A 21,189-nucleotide genomic window follows, 5' to 3' on the forward strand; every position below is an offset into this window, starting at 1 on the left:
TTCCGCCTGATTGATCAGTCGAAAGATTTTCTCAATGATCTCCAGGCCGCCGCGTTCGCCTCTCGCTTGACGCATTCTGCTCCGACGCCAATATGTTCCTTGGCCCAACACTTGGTACTGGGCTGTTCATCGGCGCAGGCCAAGCCCTGGCCGTCGGTGGCCCTGGATCGTTGCTTATTTCCTATATATTCCTATCCTTGCTCACCTACTTCATGGCCACTGCTGTTGCTGAAGTAGCTGCACATAGCCCTGTGAAACATGGGACGCTCATCACACATGGGTTTCTGTATATGCGAAACAGTATGGGATTCGCGGCTGCCTGTCTCCGTTGGTACACGCTGGCTATGTTCGTGCCTTACGAGATGTCGAGTGCGATGGTCAATCTTGGTTTATGGAACCCAGATCGCACGACTGTGGTGCTCATTGGAGTCTTCACTGTCGTGATTGTCGGTTCCAACTTTCTGTCCGATCGAAAATTTAGATCCTCGGAGGTACTCTTTTATCGGATAAAACTTGGCAATTTAATCTGTCTGCTCGTCCTCTCTCTTTCCGTCGCTATTGGCGGCGCATCAGGGCATGAATCAAATTGGGGATTCCGGTTTTGGAGAAAGCCAGGCGCCTTTCACGAATATCTGGCTGGAGGATTATTGGGAAAGTTCTGGGGCCTAATGCAGTGTCTTCTGAACAGTTCGATTGCTTTCACCTTAGCACCGGAGCTAATTGTACAAAGAATCGAGCTGGCCGAGACAGTGGCTCTCCCAGAAGCAAACAACGAAACACAGCCCGTCAAATCCAAAATCATACGAAAAGTGAACGTCGATGTTGCCCAATGCATGGTTCTATACATCCTCAGCTCATTGGCTATGGGCATCATGGCTCCGTTCAATGAGCCTCTTCTTACCAACGCGGGTACCGGGGCAGGTCTCTCGCCCTTCATTATCGGAATCAACGCCGTGAGAATTCGTATCCTTCCTGTCACTGCCACGTTAGCGATCCTCCTCTCCTCAATTGGATCCGCCCGATCGTTCCTTCATCTTGCTTCTCATACACTTTGTGCATTAGCAGAAGTCAACCATGCCCCTAGGATATTCGCTATTCGAAATAAATGGGGTGTACCTTGGGCAGCCGTTGTTTTCACCTCCATGGCCGGCAGTTTCGGCTTCCTCTGCGCAGCTATCTCCAGCTCCATCGTGACGACGTATTTTATGCTCTTCCTGAACAGCTCGGGGTATTTATCTTGGCTTGTTTCTTGCGGGGTCTACTGGCGTTTTCGCCATCGTCTGAGGCTTCAAGGGGTTACAAATGCAGACAGGTTCGCAGTCCAGCCATTTGCCACGTACTTTGGGTTTGCGTCCAGTGCTGTCATGCTTGTGGCCAATGGGCTGGTCAGTGTCGTTCCTGGGAATCACAATGGGCCTCGGGGCTGCAGAGCGATAATGGCATACATCGGCATTCCCGCGTTTTGTGCATTCTACCTAATACACAAGTGTTCGAACCTTGCCCCCAGTCGATTCCATAGCCTCGATGGCAGCCTTAACGACGCGCCCAGATCTCCCAGACCACCGAAAGCCCCGAAAGCCCCGACTGGAAGGTTTCACTTAAGGGCACCTGCCCCAGTGGCATCCCAAGGAAGATGTCGAGTGCCACATGGCAGGTTTCTAGAAGGCCCCACGGCTATGGAAGTGGATCAAGAATGGGTGGTCGGGGAAACATGAACACGACTTGGAGAGAGTTGTGTAAATTCTGCCGCATCCTATCCTTGTGGAAGCCTATTATTTTCAAGTCTTACATATTATCATTATTCTAGATGAGGAGCATCCATATCCTTATTTCGTTGCTACGAGTAGAATGACTGCCTTAGACATGCCATGTTGGTACCCTATTTTACAAGGTACCAGTACTAGTAAGTGGGACTATGCCAATAGGTCCCGCCAAGCATAAACCGTTCCCGACCTCAAGGCTTTGAGTCCTGACCTCTACAATTATCCATTCGGACTTTTTTTTTCACGCTTCCCTTCAGATTTATGCAAACTTGCGGAAGATGAGAATATTTGGGGAAACTTGTTGTTTTCACCAGGGACCCAAATAACCCGCACCTTGCTTTGCATTGATTACCCCTGGGTCTATCAGGTCGAACCACCGTTACAGCCTGAGGTCCACGATGGGCACGATAAATCACTTATACACCCCACATGGCGCAGGCAAGCCCTACTCAACCCCAAGGAAAACGGGGTTCTGGCGGAACAGTGAATGGGAGCTCTTGCCGCCCGCTCGGGCCGTACAGTAAGTTTCAATACCCGTTCTAATTTAGCCCTGTTCCTTGCGCACTTGTTATAGTGGCAAAAAGGGCACGCCAAATCACCTGGAATAATCATGATCGGATGCCTACTGGATCCTCCCCCCTTTTGTCCAAGCCCTTGGGCACATCGGGCACATTCACTTGTCATACCCTTTTCCTTCCCTTTCTTCCCCCCCCCCCCTCCCCACCGTTCTGACTTCCTGACGCATCACAGGGCCTTGCCCCATCTACCCGCTCCCCCGGGCTGATCTCCCTTCTTCCCAAGCGTTTCCTCCACGCTCAACGTCCTATATACTCTGCACTTGCATCCACGATCCCTTCCCCTTTCCTTTGGATTGCACAAGCTTGGGCCGAATTTTCATCTTGGGTTCCTACCCACCTTTCCCACGTGGTTTCCCTACTTGTTCCCTTCTTAGGGCTTTTACAGCAAAGCCGGCGGAATGCTTCCCTTCCATTCTTTGTCTCTGTTTCTGGTTTCTCTTCAACCCCTCTTCCGTTGGGCCCCGGATGGATTTGAAGCCACTTTCCATCCCCTTGGTCCATGATGCCGAAGCTGTCATGGCCTGGTCTACGGGCCTCTTTAGCCCGGTGCATGGACATCCTGAATATGCCTCCTCCGAGGCTCTTGCGATGATCTCCAAAATGACTTGATGATCCAATCGACAGAGAAATCCTACTCACAGCCTACCAGATGCTAACTAAGCCCTATCTTCTACATATATGGAACGGTTGGCCCTACACTACAACCATAGCCCCCTTCCGTGGATTTCTTTGGGTGTGTCCCATTCCCGTGACTCCCCACTGGACTCCCTGCCGACACTAGTCCTCATTTGGACTAGCGTTCCTCCCACCCCAGTCCCAGGTGTACGCAGGGGTCAGTACAGCGCGCACCCTCGAGTCCTGGCTGTTCCACCATGACAATACGCTCCCGTGCCCGCGACAGTCCCAAGTAACCTGCCATCCGGTTTTTTTTGGCTGGTTCGTTTTCGGGCTTCTTGGGCCAGTCGCGACTCTGCCACGCTAGTGCCCTTTCAAGCCTCCTGGTTCGGGGGCCCATTCGCTGCCTTAGGCTTTCTGGTCCTCTCCTCCTTCAAGCACTCGAATCACCCTCACACCCTCTTTTTCCCTCCTTTTCACTGTATTCTATTTCCTCCCCCCCCGATCCCGTCCCCCATTTCCATTTGTTTCGGGGTTCTCCGTTTCCGTCTTCGTATCGACACTTCTCCTCTAGCTCTCTTGTCTACGCGATACCGTCCTCACCCTTTTCTCTCTCGATCCATTCTTCCAGACACAGCTCCCCACCCCTGTCTCTCAAAGATCTCTCCAGTCGCGGCATTTCAGGGTGTCATATCGAATCGCCTCACTGCTGGAACCCAGCTCGATCGTTCTCATTCCAATAGGGCTATACTCCGTCGCCACCCTTCCGAATTTGGGGGATAATCGCATTCTGCCAGGGTTTTCAATCACCTGAACGAGCCTCCCCTCATCCGCGCCCTGTGCCAGCACGAGCCCGTCAACGCCTCGACTGTGATACCCGGCTTTCTCAAGTCTAGAGGACCGCTTGCTGCCACCTTAGGGGGTGTAGTTTATCATCGCCCTCCCCGTCGGCCCCTTCGCGTCTGACACGGCTAGAGAAAGGCTTTTCAAACCCAGTTCATCGTGCGGTCGTTGACATGCTCGTTGAATTCTAACGGCTAAGGCATTGTTCGCTCAATAATCCCAGTTTGTCGTGACCTGAGAGGGGTAATCTGTCGGACTATGACAGATACCTCCTCCTCGCCATCACGCACGCCACCACGGATCCGTATCCGGTCGCCGCTCCTCCTGGTTCTCCTGTCGCCGCCAACGGTACTCTGTCTGATTCGGGCGCGCCCGATGAAGAGGAGCCCTACACCATCAAATGTATATGCGCATTTGACGAAGACGATGGCAGTACGGTTTTTTGCGAAGGCTGCGAAACGTGGCAACATATCATCTGTTATTACCCTGACAAGCGGGTCCCTGACGTGCACAACTGCGTCGACTGCGAGCCAAGGGAATTGGATAACAGGCGCGCCACGGAACGCCAACGCCAAAGACGAATGCGAGAACGAAGTGAGGACGGCGACCGGAGGAAACGCTCCAGTGCGAAGGCTGTGAAAAAGAAAAAGGAAGGGGATATAAATGGTTTTGGTCACCAACGAGCCGAGTCGGGCGCGCGTGATCAACCCCCGGTGAAGAAGACCAAAACCTCTCATCGCTCTTCCGCATCAATCAGCGCTATTCCTGGCGTTCCCACTCTTCCTGCTGACTCTCGCAAAAGGCGCTCATCTACCTCTTTCGCGCCGAGCCCTACCAAGCCGTCCGCCCCCCTCATTCCCCTCTACTCCCCCGAATTCCTTCATCTTTATGACCGAGACGAGAACTATGTGGACATGGACAGTAATCTGTTCGTCAAAGTGAGCCTAGTGGGTGATGCTGCTTCGTGGGTCAAAGATCCTGAGGCATTAGCACGCGTGACAAACGGGCGTAGGGCTGAAGGGATTTTCAACCGATCTGATGCGGCCCTTGATCGTTCTCATTGGCCCACTCTTACCACAGATACCATCACGGACTCGAGTCTGGAACTTGGCGGTTTGCACCCGACATGGAAAATACTGAAGACTCAAGATGCTGTACGCAAAGACGATATCGTGGGTGAAATCAATGGCAAGGTCGGCATCTTCGACGACTATTGTCTGGACCCAAGGAATCGTTGGTCGGAGCTACGACACCCGGAGCCTTTCGTTTTCTTTAGCTCTCATCTGCCGCTGTATATCGATGCCCGCGGCGAAGGTAGCGTTCTCCGTTACAGTCGTCGGTCTTGCCGCCCCAACGTTACGATGAAAATTTACATCACCAATGACGTCGAGTATCACTTCTGTTTCGTCGCCAAAGAGGACATCGCTCCCGGTTCTGAGATTACGATTATGTGGTATCTTGATGCTCAACTTTCGGAGTCATCCAATGGGCTCGTCAAGCAAGAATCGGGTGACAGCGCTGCTGACGCTGCTGCTGCTTGCATCAGCAACACGCTTGCAAACTTTGGAGGCTGTGCTTGTAATAACCCCCCAGACGTGTCTGCTGGCTAATATCGATCGCCGACGCCATCCGAAACTGCTCGAAGCTAGTGCAAAGCAATCGAATGGAAAGCGCAAAAAGACCACCAAATCAAAGCCCGGTGCATCCCCACGAGAATCTGGGCGTGCATCAACCAGCCGAGCGGGGAGTGAGTCATCGAAGCACCACGCGGAAGAAGATCTGGCAGCCGACAGTCGATCAACGTCTGGTTCAACGCGCGGTCGCCAAACTAGTCGCGACATTAGCCCCGCTGCATCGGTTGTGGCATCAGAGCTTTCCACTCGCGAACGTCGCAAGATTGCGGACGCGGAGAAACAATTCCAACAATTGGAGCATGATCAGCGGTCGACAACTTCGCGAAAAAAGAAGCGTGCGAGTGGCACTTCTGCACAATCTCCATCAAACGTCACAACCTCCACCCAGACGGCGCAGTTTCCGTCTCAGCGGGGATCGGGGAAATTGTCTCAGCTTGATACAACAGCTGGCCAGTCAAGGTCCCCCATATCTGCCATGTCCCCTGGCCATATCCCGGCAGGTCGCCAGGGCTCACCTCGTAAGCCCTCTGGGTCAAACACTCCATTCGCTCGCTCCCCTTTAAGGCGTCCAACCTATGTTGACGCTATCACACAAACCGACCCTGATGAAGATGAATCGATTTCTGCCCTCTTCTCGCCCCCGGCCTAGTTTCGTTCCCTTGACTATGCGACTTCTCAAACGGTTCAGCATGGATCGGATGCGCTCAGAGGATACTACTCGACGGCAGTTGTCTTCAGCAGGTTCCGATAGCGTAGCTGGCGTGGACTTGTCATCGCCTTTGGCTGGATCGCCGCCATCGGCCCATACGAATGCAGACATCGCTATGGCAGACGCCGATGATGCAAAGTCTACCCCACGCCCCTCAACAGCCACGGATGTCGAAATGGAAGATTCCCCCATTGCTGCCGACACCAGCACAGAACACAAACCAGGGGATGCAAGCAAGCCACCTCTTTCCCCTCCATGGCCATCAACAGTTGCCCACAACACCCCTCTACCGGGATCCACTACACCTACCAATCGCGCTAATCTGCGAGTTACAATGCCCCCGCCGAGTAGTTTCCCGCTGCAAGCTGCGCAGGTAGTTAGCCCTGCGTCGACTGCTAGCATTGCCTCTCCATCCACTGTTGATGCGGCTTCGCCTCATCCTATTCCATCGGCTGTTGCCCCAACCCCGACTCCTACACGCAAGAAACTCAGTCTTGGTGACTATCTGAGTCGCAAAGGTTCTCTCACTACCCCTACTTCAGAAAAGTCCCAAGCCCAGGCCACTACCATGTCTCCAGCGGTCAAGTCACCATCGACGCCTCTCTCTGCGGTCCCACCACCTAGCGCCGATGATTCGCCTGAAGTCAAGAGTGATCATGTTGGGCCCAGTGATGTCGCTATGACCGATGCTCCTTCCGACTCGACTCAGCCACCGATTCCTTCAATTCCTTCTTGATGTGTATTCACATATTCTTTTGATGATTAAGCGGTCGGGGGGTGGTTTCCTTCGGAATTACGTTTCTTACGACTCGATCTCCAAAAATATTTCCTCGTGTGACTTGATGTTTTGAACCCCATTAAGGGAGTCAAAAGGCGTTCGGCTGTGTGTCTTGTGTGACGGTTTTCTTTTCATTCTCTTTCCGGATGGCGTACACGGGCGTGTTCATGGGACAGGCAGGTTCGCTTCGGGAATACCAGGATTCGGATGGGTTTGAGACCTTTTTATTGTTCTGTGAAGACTTGTTCTCGAGCCTCACCTATTGTTTTCTTCATCTCTTGATGATTTGTCAGATTATCTACTGAACTTCTTCTTTCCTTCATGGTTTTCCATGGTGCAGGATAGCTTGTATGAACATTATTATTATTACCTACCAATACTTCTTTCCATGCTTTTATCATATTGAAACCTGGACAATCCTATGGAGGCCCGGCCAGGTATGGGAATGCTCCTTACCCATAGGAGCCTGCCTCGACCATACCCTCCTCTCGCTATTCATATTCATACTTGAAGGATTCTACTCTAGAGATACAATCCATCAAGCAGGGCGATATGGTACGTTTTGCAATCCATCGACACCATTTGAGGTACCTCGAGCTATTCAATGTTGATTTCTAGTAAAGATTCCATCATAACGTCTCTCATCATCCTATTCCGAACCTCCGATGCTACACTAACCTCTCGCTTATCAAGTTGACGAAAATTACCTCTTCCATGAAATCTTGATATCGCATTCTTATTCTGCGTCCTGGTACTACGTGTGCCCACTGTAGCTCCGATCAGCGAGTCGGAGCACAGTCAGAGACCCTGGTATATCATTATAAACCATAGAAGCGACCCGAATTGTCCTCGTCTACTTGCATCGGAATAGCACCAAACGGGACTACATAGGTTTCATTTTCGTACGGCAGAGTGCACCATGGAGCTGACTTTCATCATATCTGTTCTGGATCCGGTACCAATGGCCCGAGCAACCTGCTTGATCAGTTTGTTCAGCATCGAAGATTGCGTTATCTCACAAATGCTTGCCATACCCCTTCTCTCGACCAAAATCACCACCTGTTTGTGACGCATCTTCACTAGTAAGAAAGTATCAGTTGTACCCCTGCAGAGTTACAGAGGTTGATGTTCATCAATGAATCGACGCTCTCTCACGATGTCGAGCGCTAAAAAGCCCATGACAATAACGCAAAAACCCCGCGTCCTTTCGCTCCACCTTTCCTCGATGAACTGGCTTGATGTAGTCTTCCCAGACTTCATGCAGCGCATCCACCGCCAGACGGACTACTATCGCGTCTATGAGCCAATCGACGCCATCAATGCACTGAACGAGTCCTGGGCTGCAGTCTTCGTAACTGACGAAGGCCCCACGCTGTCCGTCAACGAGCTTGTTCGTCAGGCAGTGTTGCAGTACGCCTCAAATGGCGGAGTCGTTATCTGCATGGGCATGTTTGCCAGCGGGCAACCCAGCCGTGTCAAGCGGTTCTTCAAGGACACCGGTCTCGATTGGGAAATTGGACCACAATACCGAACCACCGTCTACCAGAATAAAGAGAACATCTTCAAGAAGGGCCAGTCTATTCTCCCATCTGCTTTGCACACCACTTCCTTCTTCATAAAGAACACGAAGCCGGAGCACGCTTGGTACTGCTTGCCGACTGCGGGCCACAAGCCCCTCGCCTCTTGCGCTGTCCTGGCTCCCTACGGCCGCGGCAAGATTGGAGTCGTGGGCAATTCCCAGGAGGAAGCCTGGTCGAGCGCCGTCGTCCTGGGCATGATGGGGCTCTGGCACGGTGTCCGCAGTGTCTGAGGCTGACCCTTGCACCCCTCTGTCAAATGTGTTGAGCAATTCGCCAGATAATTGTACTGGATTTGTAAGTCTCCGGCAACACGCGATGGTTGGCGAGGGGAGCGATATATGACCTTAATATGAGGCTTCATGTGAGAAAATTTAGTGATTAGCAGAGAATGAAGGAGTTGCCTGTGCCTACCTAGTCCGTGTATTATATGTCCTCTCGATCTTCCTTACTCTCAAGACGCTATGAGAATTCTATGTTCGACCATGATATACCTGCTATGCATCTGGAAGAAGTGATTTGAGAAAGCTTATCAGGAGGGACCGCACGCAGTCCGAGTGGCTGATGAGTCAAGACCGCGAGGGGAAGGCAATTCACTATTTCAAAGCTTCTTCTTAGTCTTCAAGTTTTCAATGTTTCACACTGCCTATTTGCAAAATCCTCTTGTGTTCAGCCCGAAATGAGTTCCTCCGATCGTGAAATTTTTGGACTGGAGGAGTTGACCTCGCACCAATCTGATAATGCCATCCGATCTCCGCGAGAGATCGAGCAGCCCTCCCTGCCTCCGACTGATGCTGGACAAGCAGCTTGGTTGATGCTGGCGTCTTGCTGTCCCATTCAGCTCCCGGTCTGGGGTAATTCATATGGTTGATGCTTGCGGGTCCAAACTTCCATACTGGCAGGCTTTTCGACCGTGTTCGGTATCTTTCAGGAATACTACACAACCCGCGGTATTTTGAGAGGTAACCAGGAAGACCTGGCTACTGTCGGCACTACTTCCACAGTACGTATATTAAGGAGTGAATAAGGGGGGGTTTCACTAAGAATCCCAGGGCATACTTTACCTGATGTCGCCTGTTACTTTCGGCTTACTGTGCCCCAGCGGGCCTGGTGATCACTGTCCTTGGGTCCTTACTTTCATCCTTCTCACAGACAGTGTGGCAGCTAATGGCAACCCAGGGAGTGATGTGCGCTCTTGGAAATGGGCTTCTTTTCAGCCCTTCGTCTCTGTATCTAGACCAATCGTTTGCACAGAGAAAGGGTCTGCTATGTGGATAATGTGGGCTGCTAAAAGTGTCTCCGGTGTGGCGTTGCCATTTACCGCGAGTGCTAGTCTTGATCGATTCGGTTCGAGTACCACGCTAAGAGCTTGGACTGTTGTCACAGTGGGGATTAGCCTTTCCATACCCTATGACTGACTCTAGAAACTAACCAGGATGATTCAGTTCGTGAAGACTGTCTTGTCACTCCCCTTTATGAAGCCTCGGATCCCAGTCTCGCCCTCTGCATCTCCTCGCCGACTTGATCTCAGGTTCCTCAAGCTGAGCAGTTTCTGGGTGCTTCAAACTGGCAACATCATCCAAGGGTTTGGATATTTCTTGCCGTCAACATACCTGCCCTCCTATTCCACAACAACAGTGGTTTGCCCAAGCCAATGGGTACGATGCTCATTGCCCTTTTCAGCGGGACTTCGATATTTGGTGGCATAGTTATTGGGTGGCTCTGTGACCGGTTTGCTATCAACAACGTTCTCCTGTTCTCCTCTGTTGGGTCCGCGTTGTCTGTCTTTCTGTTCTGGGGGTTGGCTTCTGCAGGCCAGTCATCGCCCAACACTGCCTTAACATTGCTAACCCTGTTCTCTGTATCCTATGGTTTCTTTGCTGGTGGATTTAGTTCGACATGGTCTGGAGTCATCACCCATATTAAGCGGGATTCTTCTTCCTCTTCCATGGACACTGGCTTCGTATTTGGTCTCCTGGCTGGTGGACGGGGGGTTGGAAACGTGGTCAGCGGGCCTTTTGAGTACAGTACTTCTCCAGCTGGGTTCAGTCGGGGCAGCCCGTGCTCATGAGGCCACTGGTTATGGTACTCGATATGGGACGCTTATCATATTTACTGGTGTGACAGCCCTTTTCGGCGCCTGAGGTTGGGTGTGGCGGTATATGGGCGCCAGATTGTGTTAGCTTCACTAGTATGGCTGGGGGAGCAGGAGCAGCGAGTGAGTGTGGCCGGTACGAGAGCGTAAACATCACACGGCTGAGTGTATTCTCTACTGAATTTTCCAATTCGGTTTAAGATTGTCAACAATTCTCTCCTTTCCACAGCATCTGTCGCACTATTCCAAGATGTATCAAGGCAGACACGAGCACACCCGGCAAAAGATATTCATACTCGGACAAACAATATCCCGGACCGTCGATCGCGACAATCCAACTCAGTCCATCCAACACGAACCACGCCAGTTCCCCACACACAAAGCAACTGGTAGCTGTCCTTGGCTCAACATGGCGACCGCCGATTCAACTCTGCAGGATCCTCTCCTTGCACTCCGCCGAGCCATTGCTGCCGGGACTCTGCCAACACCATCCACCTCCGGCGAACTCTCTGACCAATATGCGACAGAGGATCTAGCTGAAGCCACCCACCTCTACTTCTCGCAACCGTCTCCTCAAGCTCTCCCTTTGAATGCGCCTACGCGGTTTGTCTCAGCAGTATCAAATGCGGCTGTCGATCTACGCAGCATCTTCTTTGCCTGGCAAAAGAAGGATGTCGCGATCCCCGAGTACATTGCCTCCGCGCAAGAGATCAGCGAAGCTCTGAAGCAGAAGGGAAAAGAGGAAACAGTACAAAATTTGGTTTTCGTCGAGCGTCTGGAGCTTATTACCTACCTGGAAGGCGCTGCTGATGACAGTGAATACATCAAGCCTCTCGAAGGAGCCGCCGCCGCCGCCGCCGCCGCTGCCGCTGCTGGCGCAGCTCAAGCACAAGCGGCAGCTGGAATTGCATCTGGTGCAACAGGTGTTCCGTCGGCGCCAGCCGGCTCGGCTCAGACGGGCACGCAGGGTGGTCGTCCACAGAAGCCTATTGACCCTCGTCTACAAGAGATCTACAATGGAGAACGGAAGACAGGTGACCGCAACAGCGTGCTCCGGGGTATCAAACAAACAGTAAGTTATTTTCTACGGCACGGGCAAGCTACCATTACGCGCAACACGTCATGGCTGGGTCTCACACTCGTATAGGACTTCTCCCATGTTCGCAAGAGCGCCGAGGTCTTCCTCGACCGCAAGAACTCTCGACCAGGCCAGCCCAGCGCTAAACCGACCAAGCCTGTCATTCCAGCGCCATCAGCCGGTCTCTCGGTGACCTCGTCTCGGAAGTCCAACGCTCGCCCCGACCCTATCATCCTGCTCTCCCCCTCCGCCTCTTCCCTCATCCGCATGTCAAATATCAAATCATTTCTCCAAGATGGCGTTTTTGTGCCACCTGACCACCCAACCCTCAGCACCTCAACGGATGCCAACTTCATGGAGCTCAGGCGTCCAATTCGCATCAAATCCGACCCCAGCAATCCCAATGCCAGCACTCTCGGCTCTCGTAACGCCCGTGGCGTTAAGCCTACCAAGTTCATTCTCGTCGACGGCACCACGAACTTCAAGCCTGAGTACTGGTCCCGACTTGTGGCTGTTTTCACAACCGGTCAGACCTGGCAATTCAAGTCGTACAAATGGTCATCGCCTCCAGAGCTCTTCAAACATGCCACGGGTATCTATGTTGGATGGCGCGGCGAAGAGATCCCTGCGAACGTAAAGGGATGGGGACGAGGCGTGGAGAGCTTCGGGATCGAGCGCTGGGATGAGAAGAGTGGAGTCAATGGCGGTGGACGCTGGAGAGATCGAGAGGTTGTGGAGGGTATCTGGTCAGCGATCGAAGAGGGCATGAGGCTGCGCGGATGGGGGTCGAAGTAGACTCTTTTTCGATATGTTCTTGCCCCTTTCTGTCCTTACCTTGATTCCCCTTCTTTCTCCCTTCCTTCCTTTCTCCTTCTATTCAGGCTTTTCGCCGTTGAAAATCGAGCTTTCATGACATGATCAATTGGTGCGCGGGTTGCGGCGTTGTTCTGCGCGTGAATATGGGTTGCCATCGATTTACTATTGACTATTGACGATTATTACCCTGTACACAATGGTATTGACTTATCAAGCTGTCTTGAAAATGTTACACCGAAGGCATATTCAAATAAGAAAAATTGCATCAGGCAGCAGGACTTGCACCAAGCCCTTTAACGCACTTCCAGCGCAAACCCACCGGTTGGCCAACTCCAATAGTCAGCACGAATAACTCCCCCAGACAACCTGGTATCCCGCTCGAGCCCAAAGATTAAGTAAAACCACGTTGTACAGCAGAAGATTGCGCCGGATCCCATGACAAGCCCAGAACCACAGCATCGAACTCGTCATGAAACACGTTCTGGAAGACATTTATCTGGTGGAAACCCCCTCTTGCCCGTACGGCCGTGTGCAACATCGCGCTGGGATGAGATCTGCCAGAATCCAGTGACTCCAGCCCTTCAGTCTCACCTCTAAACCTTATTGCGGGCTGGCCCAGTAGGCCAGCAGCCAAGGTCGTATGTGGATACCAATCTATAGAACTGGGCTGTCTGAGGTTCGAGGGTCTAGACGGGGCCATTCGAGGGTGTTCTTCTGGTTTCTGATAGTAGTTTCTATGCTTTTTGTTTTCCTTTTGAACTCATGTCCATTGCAATCCCCGTGGGGACAAAGATAGTATGACATACATAGACCAAAACGCACTCGCTGTGCCCTGAAACAAGAATGCAGTGTCACAAAGGAAACGATCTCCTAACAGATGTGACAGGCAATGCCAACTGTTCAGAGAGACCATGCAAAAATTTCAGAAAAAAATAAGATAGAAAGAAAAATCATGCAGACAAACGCCGGGTGATGCTCAAGAGGAAAGGCATGCGGGACTGAACCACCTGTCCTTTAGGAGGGGAGGGTCTGTAGCTTTTTCTCAGGTTCTTTTGTGATTTTCTCCGAAGTTGAGTTCTTCCTTGTCGTTATGAGCCAGAGTGCAAGGTATCATGATAAGAAAGGGCGCCCTGGGGTTTGAGAAAAAAAAAAAAGAAAAAGAAACAGGAGAGAAAAGGTGAGAAAGGAAAAGAGGAACAGAAAAAGGCTATCCAAATAGTACATGTGGTGTGCAATCATCCCGCCTGGTCTATGACATGAGGCATCGATCGTAACGTTTCTCATCGGGAGGAGATCTCATGGAGAAAAAAAAAAACAAAAAAAAAAAGAATTAAACGATTATCGCAGTGAAAGGGGGAAGCGGGGTGCCAATGACCCTATTAGGATCTGGACGTCCATGAAGCGCCGGACAACAGGGGCAAAGGAAGTTCAAGGTGAAAGAATAAGGTTCATAGTCGGAAATGATCATGATATTAGGGAAATCGTGAATGAGCCAGTCTCTCCCTTTGAGCTCCTTGGGTTTGACTCCAAGAAACCCCGGTCGCGGGTGTGATTCCCGCGTTGCAGTCACACAACACGCACGGCAGCGGATACAACTCGATTGGCTGGTACGTAATGCGCCCACGAGGCTCATGATTCAGGACACAAGACGTTGGAAGCTTGTTACTTAGACGACAGAGGCCGTGGGAAGCGCTATCGAAGCACGATGCGGCAGGCCTCTGTTGACTGGTTTGGTGATATCGATGCTCGTGCGCCGTAGTTGTCATGATCGAGCGGATCGGCTCATGCTGCGTTCTGGCCCAGCAGGGGTCGGGGAAAATGAGCGGCCAGAGCCGCCGAAGATGTCCACATCGTGTTCTTGGAGGATTACGGAATACTTGGGATCACGGAGGAACTTGGGAACGGAATCCTGGAAGATAGTCAGACAAATGCAAGGGGAACAAGCTTGAGTCCAACTTACGCTTGACATCAGCTTAAAGACAGAGGTCTGCGCAAGCTCAAACAAGTGGACAACCTCCTGAAGGCTCTTGTACATCGACTCATCATCACCCACGGCCTTGGTCATACGCGCAGCCAAGCTGTTGCGCAAAGCGTGGTCGATGTTCAACTCGCAAGGCGATCCGGGGGCCAAGAATGCGTTGTATAATCCTGGAAGCATGTCAGCGCCGAGTTCATTCCAAAGGGGAAAAAGACATGTTATATAGCTTGTTAAACGTACCATATGCAGCTGCTAGGGTTTCCCGAACCGAGTCGATCTTGTTGAATATTCCAGCCTTTTCTTGCTTGTGGTAGTTGGCGGTAAACTCCGACACGTCCAGGTAGAAGGACAAGTTCTCTTCACACAGCGAGTAACGGAGGAACTCACGGAAAAGCAGGCGAAGAGCGGGATCTCCAAGGATGTGAGTAAGGCGGGAGTTGTTCGAGTCCTTCGGCATACCACGGTTGTCATAGGTGGTGTTAATGCTGGTAGTGTCACGCTTGTCGCGAGCAATCCATCCACATACCCGCTGCCCTCGCTCGGTGATGGTGTAGATCGAATGCTTGGAAGGCTGGAACACGGCGTTGGAGTCCGGGTAAGACTTGTCGTCCTGGATCATGGTGATCATGCCGTACTTGAGGAACAGCTCGGCGATTAAACAGGTCTCGCGACGCTCGATGGTGGTCGAACAATCCATGAGCCAATCCACTGCTACCTTTCCGGTGAAAGTATTGTTGTACACCTTGCCATCAAGCAATCTACGCTCCTTGGCCATCTTCACGCCGATGATTCCGTTGGAGTAGTCGCTGACGGAGTCGGAATCGGAGGTAGAAACGCTGCTCTTGATGTTGGGTCCATCCTGCCCGGCAAATCGGCGGAAAATCACTTCGATAGTGGCACGGTCGTGGGAAAGCTTGTCGGTCTCGGTGTCTCGCTCCAAGTTCACCAGTTGCATGGTGTTTCGCGGGGATTCCAGCACATCCATCACGTGACGGGCAGTGATGCCGTTGCGCTGACAAAATCGCTGCAGAATGTTAATTCCCTTGGGGGTCAGCTGGAAGAGCGCCCCCTTGAGCGGGAAGACTGCCGCGGTCTTGCCATCCACTCCTTCGATAAACCGAGCATCGACAAATCGCTGACACACAGAACGCGCCATTTCCTTGGCCATCGAGAAGGTGGTGGTTGTGGTGGTGGTCACGATTCGTGAGGGATCTTTCGGGTCGGGCATGCGGTTGGACTGTGAGAACTTGAGCGAGCCCAAATTGTTGATGGCTTCCTCCGACGTAAAAGTGTGGTCATAACGAGTAAAACGAACACGATGCGCATCCAATTTTAGACTGACCATGAGCGTGGAAAAGAGATCCATGAAATCCTAAGAGGGGAAAGAAGGAGGGTGAGCTAGAACGTCCCTCCCCCCCCATAGTACCTGGGGTCGCATCGTCGTTTGTGTTTCCGACATACCTTGGTGAAAGGACGCTCATCTTCCGTCATACGCAGCAGACGGGACGAGGTCTGGTGCATTTTGGAGACTAGCTCTGCGCCCGACGAAGGCGGACGGGACTCTTGCGGAGGGGTGGGGATGCGCTGGAGAGTCAGGCGCCGCTTATGACTGAGATGCAGATCGGCTAATGCTGGCGAATCTGGGCGTGAAAGATCAGTGGGATCTGGAGTGTCGCCGTCCAACAATGGAGGGGTCAAAAGGGACGCAACCGCGGGCTTCGAGGCCTTCGACAAGCTGCCCGAGGAGCCAGTGGACCGTAGAGGAGCGGGTTGGCTAATGCTAAGATTGGCGAAAGCACTTGAGGTCTTCTGAGCCCAGGCGGCCAAGGAACGACGGTTGCGGCGAGAGATAGAGCCGACGGCAGAAGCAGAGGTGAGGGTCAGCTCGGGGTATTGCGATAGGGAAGAGGGAGCGCGTGGAAGATCCTGGACAGGGGAGAGAGATTCGTCTCGGGAGTGATCCAGAGAAGGTAGAGTTGGCATTGAATGGGTTTTTTTGGGGAGGGGGGTGGTTTTGGGTCAACCAGACTTCGGGAGGAGCGTGAAAAGTGGGTAAGTCAAACCACGGCCTGATACCCACGATCTGTTACTCTAAAAAGGGGGAGGGGGGGGGAATTAGTGGGTAGAAAAGGAAGAAAAGGAAGAAATGAGGAAAATCAGGAAAATCCAAGAAATTCAGGAAAAAAGCCTGAAAGAGGAAAAGACAGAACACGGGAGATGTGTGGGTGGATCTTGCTATACAGAGTCGTAGCGGAGAGGGGGGGGGGCGTGAAGGAAGTGGTATTCCGTTCTCAGAAAGAAATGGGAATTTCTTTTGGGTTTTATTTTTGTGGTTTTATTTTTATTTCTTTTTTGGAAGCTTCAGCGCTTTTAGTACGGATATACGGATCCCACTAGCTAAGGCTAAAAAATTCATAATTGCGGAAAGTAAAAGCCCCAAATCAATTCAGATCACCCCAAACCCCAAGGGCAAGGGGGGGACCCCATACAAAGGCCCCAACATCGCCCTGTTTCTCCCCTCTCATCCAAGCCCCCTCGAGACAAAATGATTTCAGGAAATCCAAATTGGCATTGAAAAAAGGGAATTAAGGAGAAATACCCTGAAGAATCAGAGCCAACGGGCTGTCATCCTTGACCCACAACCCACGCGTGAAGCCAGAAAGAGTTTGGTGTATCTGCACCCAAACAACGTGGGCCAAGGGAAGGGATTGCCTCATGGTGAAGATCGGTGGGTTCCTTGTTTCGTGCAGAACTAGGGTCTGGTATTGTATGGTATTTAATTACCCCGATTTGCGTTTTCCGAGGTCCTCCTTTGTTTAGCCTGTTTTATCAGTACCGCCCGTATTCTCCCCATTCCACGAAAAACCTAAAGGGCCTCAACAATACAAGCTTAGGGCTACAGTGGTATCCTACATACCAAGCCACCGGATGCCAGCACCCCGGGGGCTGTATACTGTAGGAATCGACCAGCCCTACAAAGCAACATCTGGTTCCTTAGATGCCCAGGTTCCTCCACTTCCAGATGGTCCGCCCGATTCCTGTTCCTCAAGTCCATGATTTCACCACGGTGGCCCCGAGGCATCTCCCCACTGCGAACCAGGGATCCGGGATCATCGATTGATTGGAACTTGAGCCTGACAAACCTCCGGGGTTTGTGTATCTTTCAAGTAATACAGGAAATGGTGCGACGCTTACTGGGATAAGCTCCAGCGCCAGTGGCCCCCTATCGACCTTCAACTCAAGTGTCCTTTAAACCTCGTCGGGGCTTGGCATATGTATCACATGGGGGAGCGATCCGACTCTTCAGCCCAGGATCCCGGATTGGCAGCTCTCTTGGTCTCTCAAGCTCAGCGCTCTCCTACATTATTAATCTTTCCTGCCTGGTGGACCCCCACCACCCCTATCACGGCCCCATACACCAATTAGGCAATGGTTGCTCCTGCCGCCTGAAGCTTGAGCCCACGTGGGAATGCCTACTTGACTGTCAGGAACCTTATCGAAGTGGCAAAGGTCTTTCGATCCGATCTGTTGTGCGACTCTTTACTCCGTAGCCGGAGTTATGCTGGAGATACGGCGTGATGATCCTCTGGCGCCTCGGTACTTGGAGCAAGCCAGACTTGCCGGTCGCCCGGAAACGGATAAATTCATCACATGTTTCAAGCCCACTCTCTGGACGGCTCTCCGTTTTTCATTTTGGGCCCCGCCACATTGTTCTGTTCGTATTCGATGGATCAAGAAACAAGGAGAAAAGAAACGCCAAACGTGGCCTCCATGAGTCACTAGTGTTTCGAAGCGGGAACCGAAACCGTGGCTGAGCAAATCTTCCGCTCTTTCTTTTTTTTTGGACAGCCCATGTGGTCCACGTGGACACACGTGGAGAAAGCGCCTGAGCGCGCGAAAGAGAACGTGAGCCTCGCTTCGTAACTCCTTATCTTGCGAACAAACCGTTTGTTCCCCTTACCCGGGTCTGACCGCGTCTAGTCTCTCTCAAATGCCGCTTTTGCTCTGCACGGACTTGGCGTACGAGAACGATGCTGTCAACATACCCCTTGATGGTTTTTTGGTTTTTTTTGACTTCCCGCACTCATCCGTACAGAACAGGGGCCCCTTAGCTGGCGCCCGAAGAGAGTGTGAATTGTCCATTCAGAGCCCATAAAGCTTCCCAGATTGTTGGGCCAGTGGTGGCTAAGGTTGCGGATCGCCAATCTACCGGTACCAGGCGTCCTCGTTTCAGAGCCTCAGAAGGGGTCTCTTGCTCCTCTACGTAGTCTTTTCGTTCACCGTAGATGATTATCGCCCACGTTTTGCTTTTTCTCCCCACCGACCCAAATCGGCCCCTACGGCCCTACGGGGGAACCCGCAGTACGAACTCGAGAACTCTAGGCAATTTCTCCGCATTTGCGACGCGTCAGCGAGCTCTGAGATAAGAAATTCTGGCGTAAGAAAGGACGTGCGATCACGCCGGTCCGAAGACTTCCGCTCTCAGCGTCAAAACAAAGAGACCTAATTGATTCTCGATCGGGCCCTTGGAAAATCCTTCGGACCTCTTATGGGGCAAAAGTCTCATGTGGGCTGGACTGTACGAGATTCGAGAAGGACTAAAGCATGTGGATCGAGCAGAACGGTTCCTTGAAGACATCAGGCTTCCCGCGATCTAGCTAAGTATTGCTTCCCCTGCAAAGCCACGTGGAATGGGGTAAGCAAGCAGGGAATCTTGGAAGTTGGCGAAAGGGTGGGTCTGTCAGACTCAGTAATTAGCATCATGCACCTGGCCCTTTCGAGAAGGCGAAAGAGGGGCAGTCTTTTGGGGGCCGCTTTGTCCTTGTCTGAAGTTAGACCCGCTGATCGTTCAACGGGAATTGCTGTATCGGACAGTATTGGTACCGGGGGTATTGTTACCCTCTCTTTTCTCCGGCCCGGTACCAGTCTGTACCAGCTAAAAAAGGAAAATTACAACGACTTATAATCCTTGACCGCCACGCGGGCTTCATGCAGGTCACCCACTAGCATGTCCTAATGGAGAACACGGATAAGTAGTCAAAATTAAAAGCGGAGCTTAATCATAGACTTGTCTCGTCCACCATGCTGCCCTAGCCACCCATCTGGGAACTAAATGCCAATCTGATCCGGGGTGCAGCATGGTTGATGATCGCATGAACTTTACAAGTCATACCTCCCGCATCTGGTGCAACTCTGGGCGCCAATCTGCGCAACTCCCCTACAATCTGCAAGGTTTCAGCCAAACTTTTCGTAGCTTGTAGAAGCCCATAATCTTGACGCCTAGAAAGGGTACCATCCAGCCCGTAGTCAGTGTGGACAACCTGTCCTTGTACTGCGTACAGCTTTGCTGCTACTGTAGGGCCCTTGCAAGGTTGCCCACATGGAAGATCGACAGTCTGGACCACTCCCGTCTCTGCAACTCCGGACATTTCAGCCACCGGTAGCATACACCTCCGTCGCTGCCTAGCCCTGTAGACATGCACGTTGAACACCCCTTGGTGGAACCATATAAACTAGTATATCTGGGGGGAGGGGGGGGGGGGCCAGAGGAAGCTGTCCAAGCATCCGAGGTCGCACAAAGGCAACCATCATTCCGATAGGTCACAGCGACGTTGTTGCTCCCTTGCATAGGCTGTCTTCCAGGAGTAAGTAACATTACTCGGCGTGGATGCATACACCTAGTTGCGTGATCCAGTACGTAGCCGTATGCCGGCTTTTCTTCTCCTAAGAATGTGGCTCTCGGATTTGGGTTTCAGACTGTATTCGGATTGACCTAGCTTCTCTGCTTTTTGGGGCTGTTACATGTCAGGCTTCTTTGCAATGTTGTTTGTTTGATCCAGTTTCTTCGGTTTCTTTGGCTGATGTCGTCTCCTCACGTGTCTTTGTGCCGTCTAGGTGGATCACAGACCCCCGCGGAAGAGATTGGCGCGAGCTCCCTGCCGATCATTATTCCCCAGCAAAAGCAGCAGAGGATGGGACCATAGTAGGTAGCTTCTACAGCAGGGATCAATTTTGAGTCTTCTGATCCAAGCGAAGAGATGGGGCTCCTGGATTGCGCGGCAGAACGCGCTGAAGCTAGGGAGAACCGCGCTGCGCTCTGATTCAGCAACGAGCAGTGGATGCTGATTCAACCGTTCTAGGGATAGCCCACTTGATCACAAGTCAGCAAATGAATTCCGCGCGAATTGAGTTGGAGGCTAATCTGTTCGATGTGCATCGGCCGTGGAAAGTGATCCTCGAGCTTCCTCTGTGGAGCCCTTCCCACGTGGGAAGCTGGGGTTCACGCACCGCCTAAACCAACTCGGGTAGAGATCAGAAGCGCGCCCTAAAGGCCCCCTGAATGGAGCGGGATTGCAGGATGGGCCGTATGGCCCTTTTTGCCCTTTTGCCATGTGGTCGGTCTAGTTTCAGCCGCACTCGGTTCTCATCGGGGTTTGCTGAATGATAAAGACAAATGCCCGAAAATGGGGGCGTACGTTAGGTGCGCTGAATGGCAAACACGGGCGTCGACGGGGGCCAGACGCTATGATTTTCAAATAAAGCCAGCCACTGGCCAATGGAGACTCAGCCCTGATCGGCAATCTGCCTCCCATTGGCAAATGGCTTGTTGTTCTTCCATTTCAACTTTCTCGGAGTTACGGATGTATATCGCGTAGCATGCCAAAGATAGGCGACCCTTGCTTGCGATAGCTGGCCAGCCCCTGGACCAGTCAACCAGTGTCGAC

The 21,189-nt window shown here is 52.1% G+C and overlaps 6 protein-coding genes across 6 annotated transcripts; 4 read left to right on the top strand and 2 right to left on the bottom strand.

The window, feature by feature from the left end:
- Positions 1 to 92: 92 nt before the first annotated feature.
- N7468_005623 (putative proline permease) lies at positions 93 to 1,715 on the top strand (the record flags this gene model as incomplete). The annotated part of the gene is made up of 1 exon (XM_058474919.1): positions 93 to 1,715. The coding sequence occupies one exon, from the start codon at positions 93 to 95 to the stop codon at positions 1,713 to 1,715; it is 1,623 nt and encodes a 540-aa protein (XP_058330659.1).
- A 1,336-nt stretch (positions 1,716 to 3,051) lies between these two features.
- On the top strand, positions 3,052 to 6,878 carry N7468_005624 (putative PHD finger and SET domain protein; the record flags this gene model as incomplete). The annotated part of the gene is made up of 4 exons (XM_058474920.1): positions 3,052 to 3,074; positions 4,065 to 5,396; positions 5,449 to 5,951; positions 5,998 to 6,878. Coding segments are annotated over 4 exons (2,739 nt in total), but the record flags the coding sequence as incomplete, so codon positions are not given.
- A 1,459-nt stretch (positions 6,879 to 8,337) lies between these two features.
- N7468_005625 (uncharacterized protein) lies at positions 8,338 to 9,360 on the bottom strand (the record flags this gene model as incomplete). The annotated part of the gene is made up of 2 exons (XM_058474921.1): positions 8,338 to 8,786; positions 9,228 to 9,360. The coding sequence occupies 2 exons, from the start codon at positions 9,358 to 9,360 to the stop codon at positions 8,338 to 8,340; spliced, it is 582 nt and encodes a 193-aa protein (XP_058330661.1).
- A 414-nt stretch (positions 9,361 to 9,774) lies between these two features.
- N7468_005626 (putative MFS monocarboxylate transporter) lies at positions 9,775 to 10,641 on the top strand (the record flags this gene model as incomplete). Its single annotated transcript, XM_058474922.1, is given in 4 exon segments — positions 9,775 to 9,882; positions 9,943 to 10,137; positions 10,149 to 10,502; positions 10,537 to 10,641. 4 exon segments carry the CDS (start codon positions 9,775 to 9,777, stop codon positions 10,639 to 10,641), a joined length of 762 nt encoding a protein of 253 aa, XP_058330662.1.
- A 360-nt stretch (positions 10,642 to 11,001) lies between these two features.
- N7468_005627 (RNA polymerase II accessory factor CDC73 family protein) lies at positions 11,002 to 12,465 on the top strand (the record flags this gene model as incomplete). Its single annotated transcript, XM_058474923.1, has 2 exons — positions 11,002 to 11,664; positions 11,740 to 12,465. The coding sequence occupies 2 exons, from the start codon at positions 11,002 to 11,004 to the stop codon at positions 12,463 to 12,465; spliced, it is 1,389 nt and encodes a 462-aa protein (XP_058330663.1).
- Positions 12,466 to 14,248: 1,783 nt separating this feature from the next.
- flbA (developmental regulator FlbA) lies at positions 14,249 to 16,447 on the bottom strand (the record flags this gene model as incomplete). Its single annotated transcript, XM_058474924.1, has 4 exons — positions 14,249 to 14,395; positions 14,447 to 14,634; positions 14,705 to 15,836; positions 15,926 to 16,447. 4 exons carry the CDS (start codon positions 16,445 to 16,447, stop codon positions 14,249 to 14,251), a joined length of 1,989 nt encoding a protein of 662 aa, XP_058330664.1.
- Positions 16,448 to 21,189: the final 4,742 nt, after the last annotated feature.

The sequence above is a fragment of the Penicillium chermesinum genome (genome assembly GCF_028974085.1).
Source record: "Penicillium chermesinum strain IBT 19713 chromosome Unknown utg000004l:1.0-3345178.0:1.0-3348027.0, whole genome shotgun sequence".
Taxonomy (NCBI): domain Eukaryota; kingdom Fungi; phylum Ascomycota; class Eurotiomycetes; order Eurotiales; family Aspergillaceae; genus Penicillium; species Penicillium chermesinum.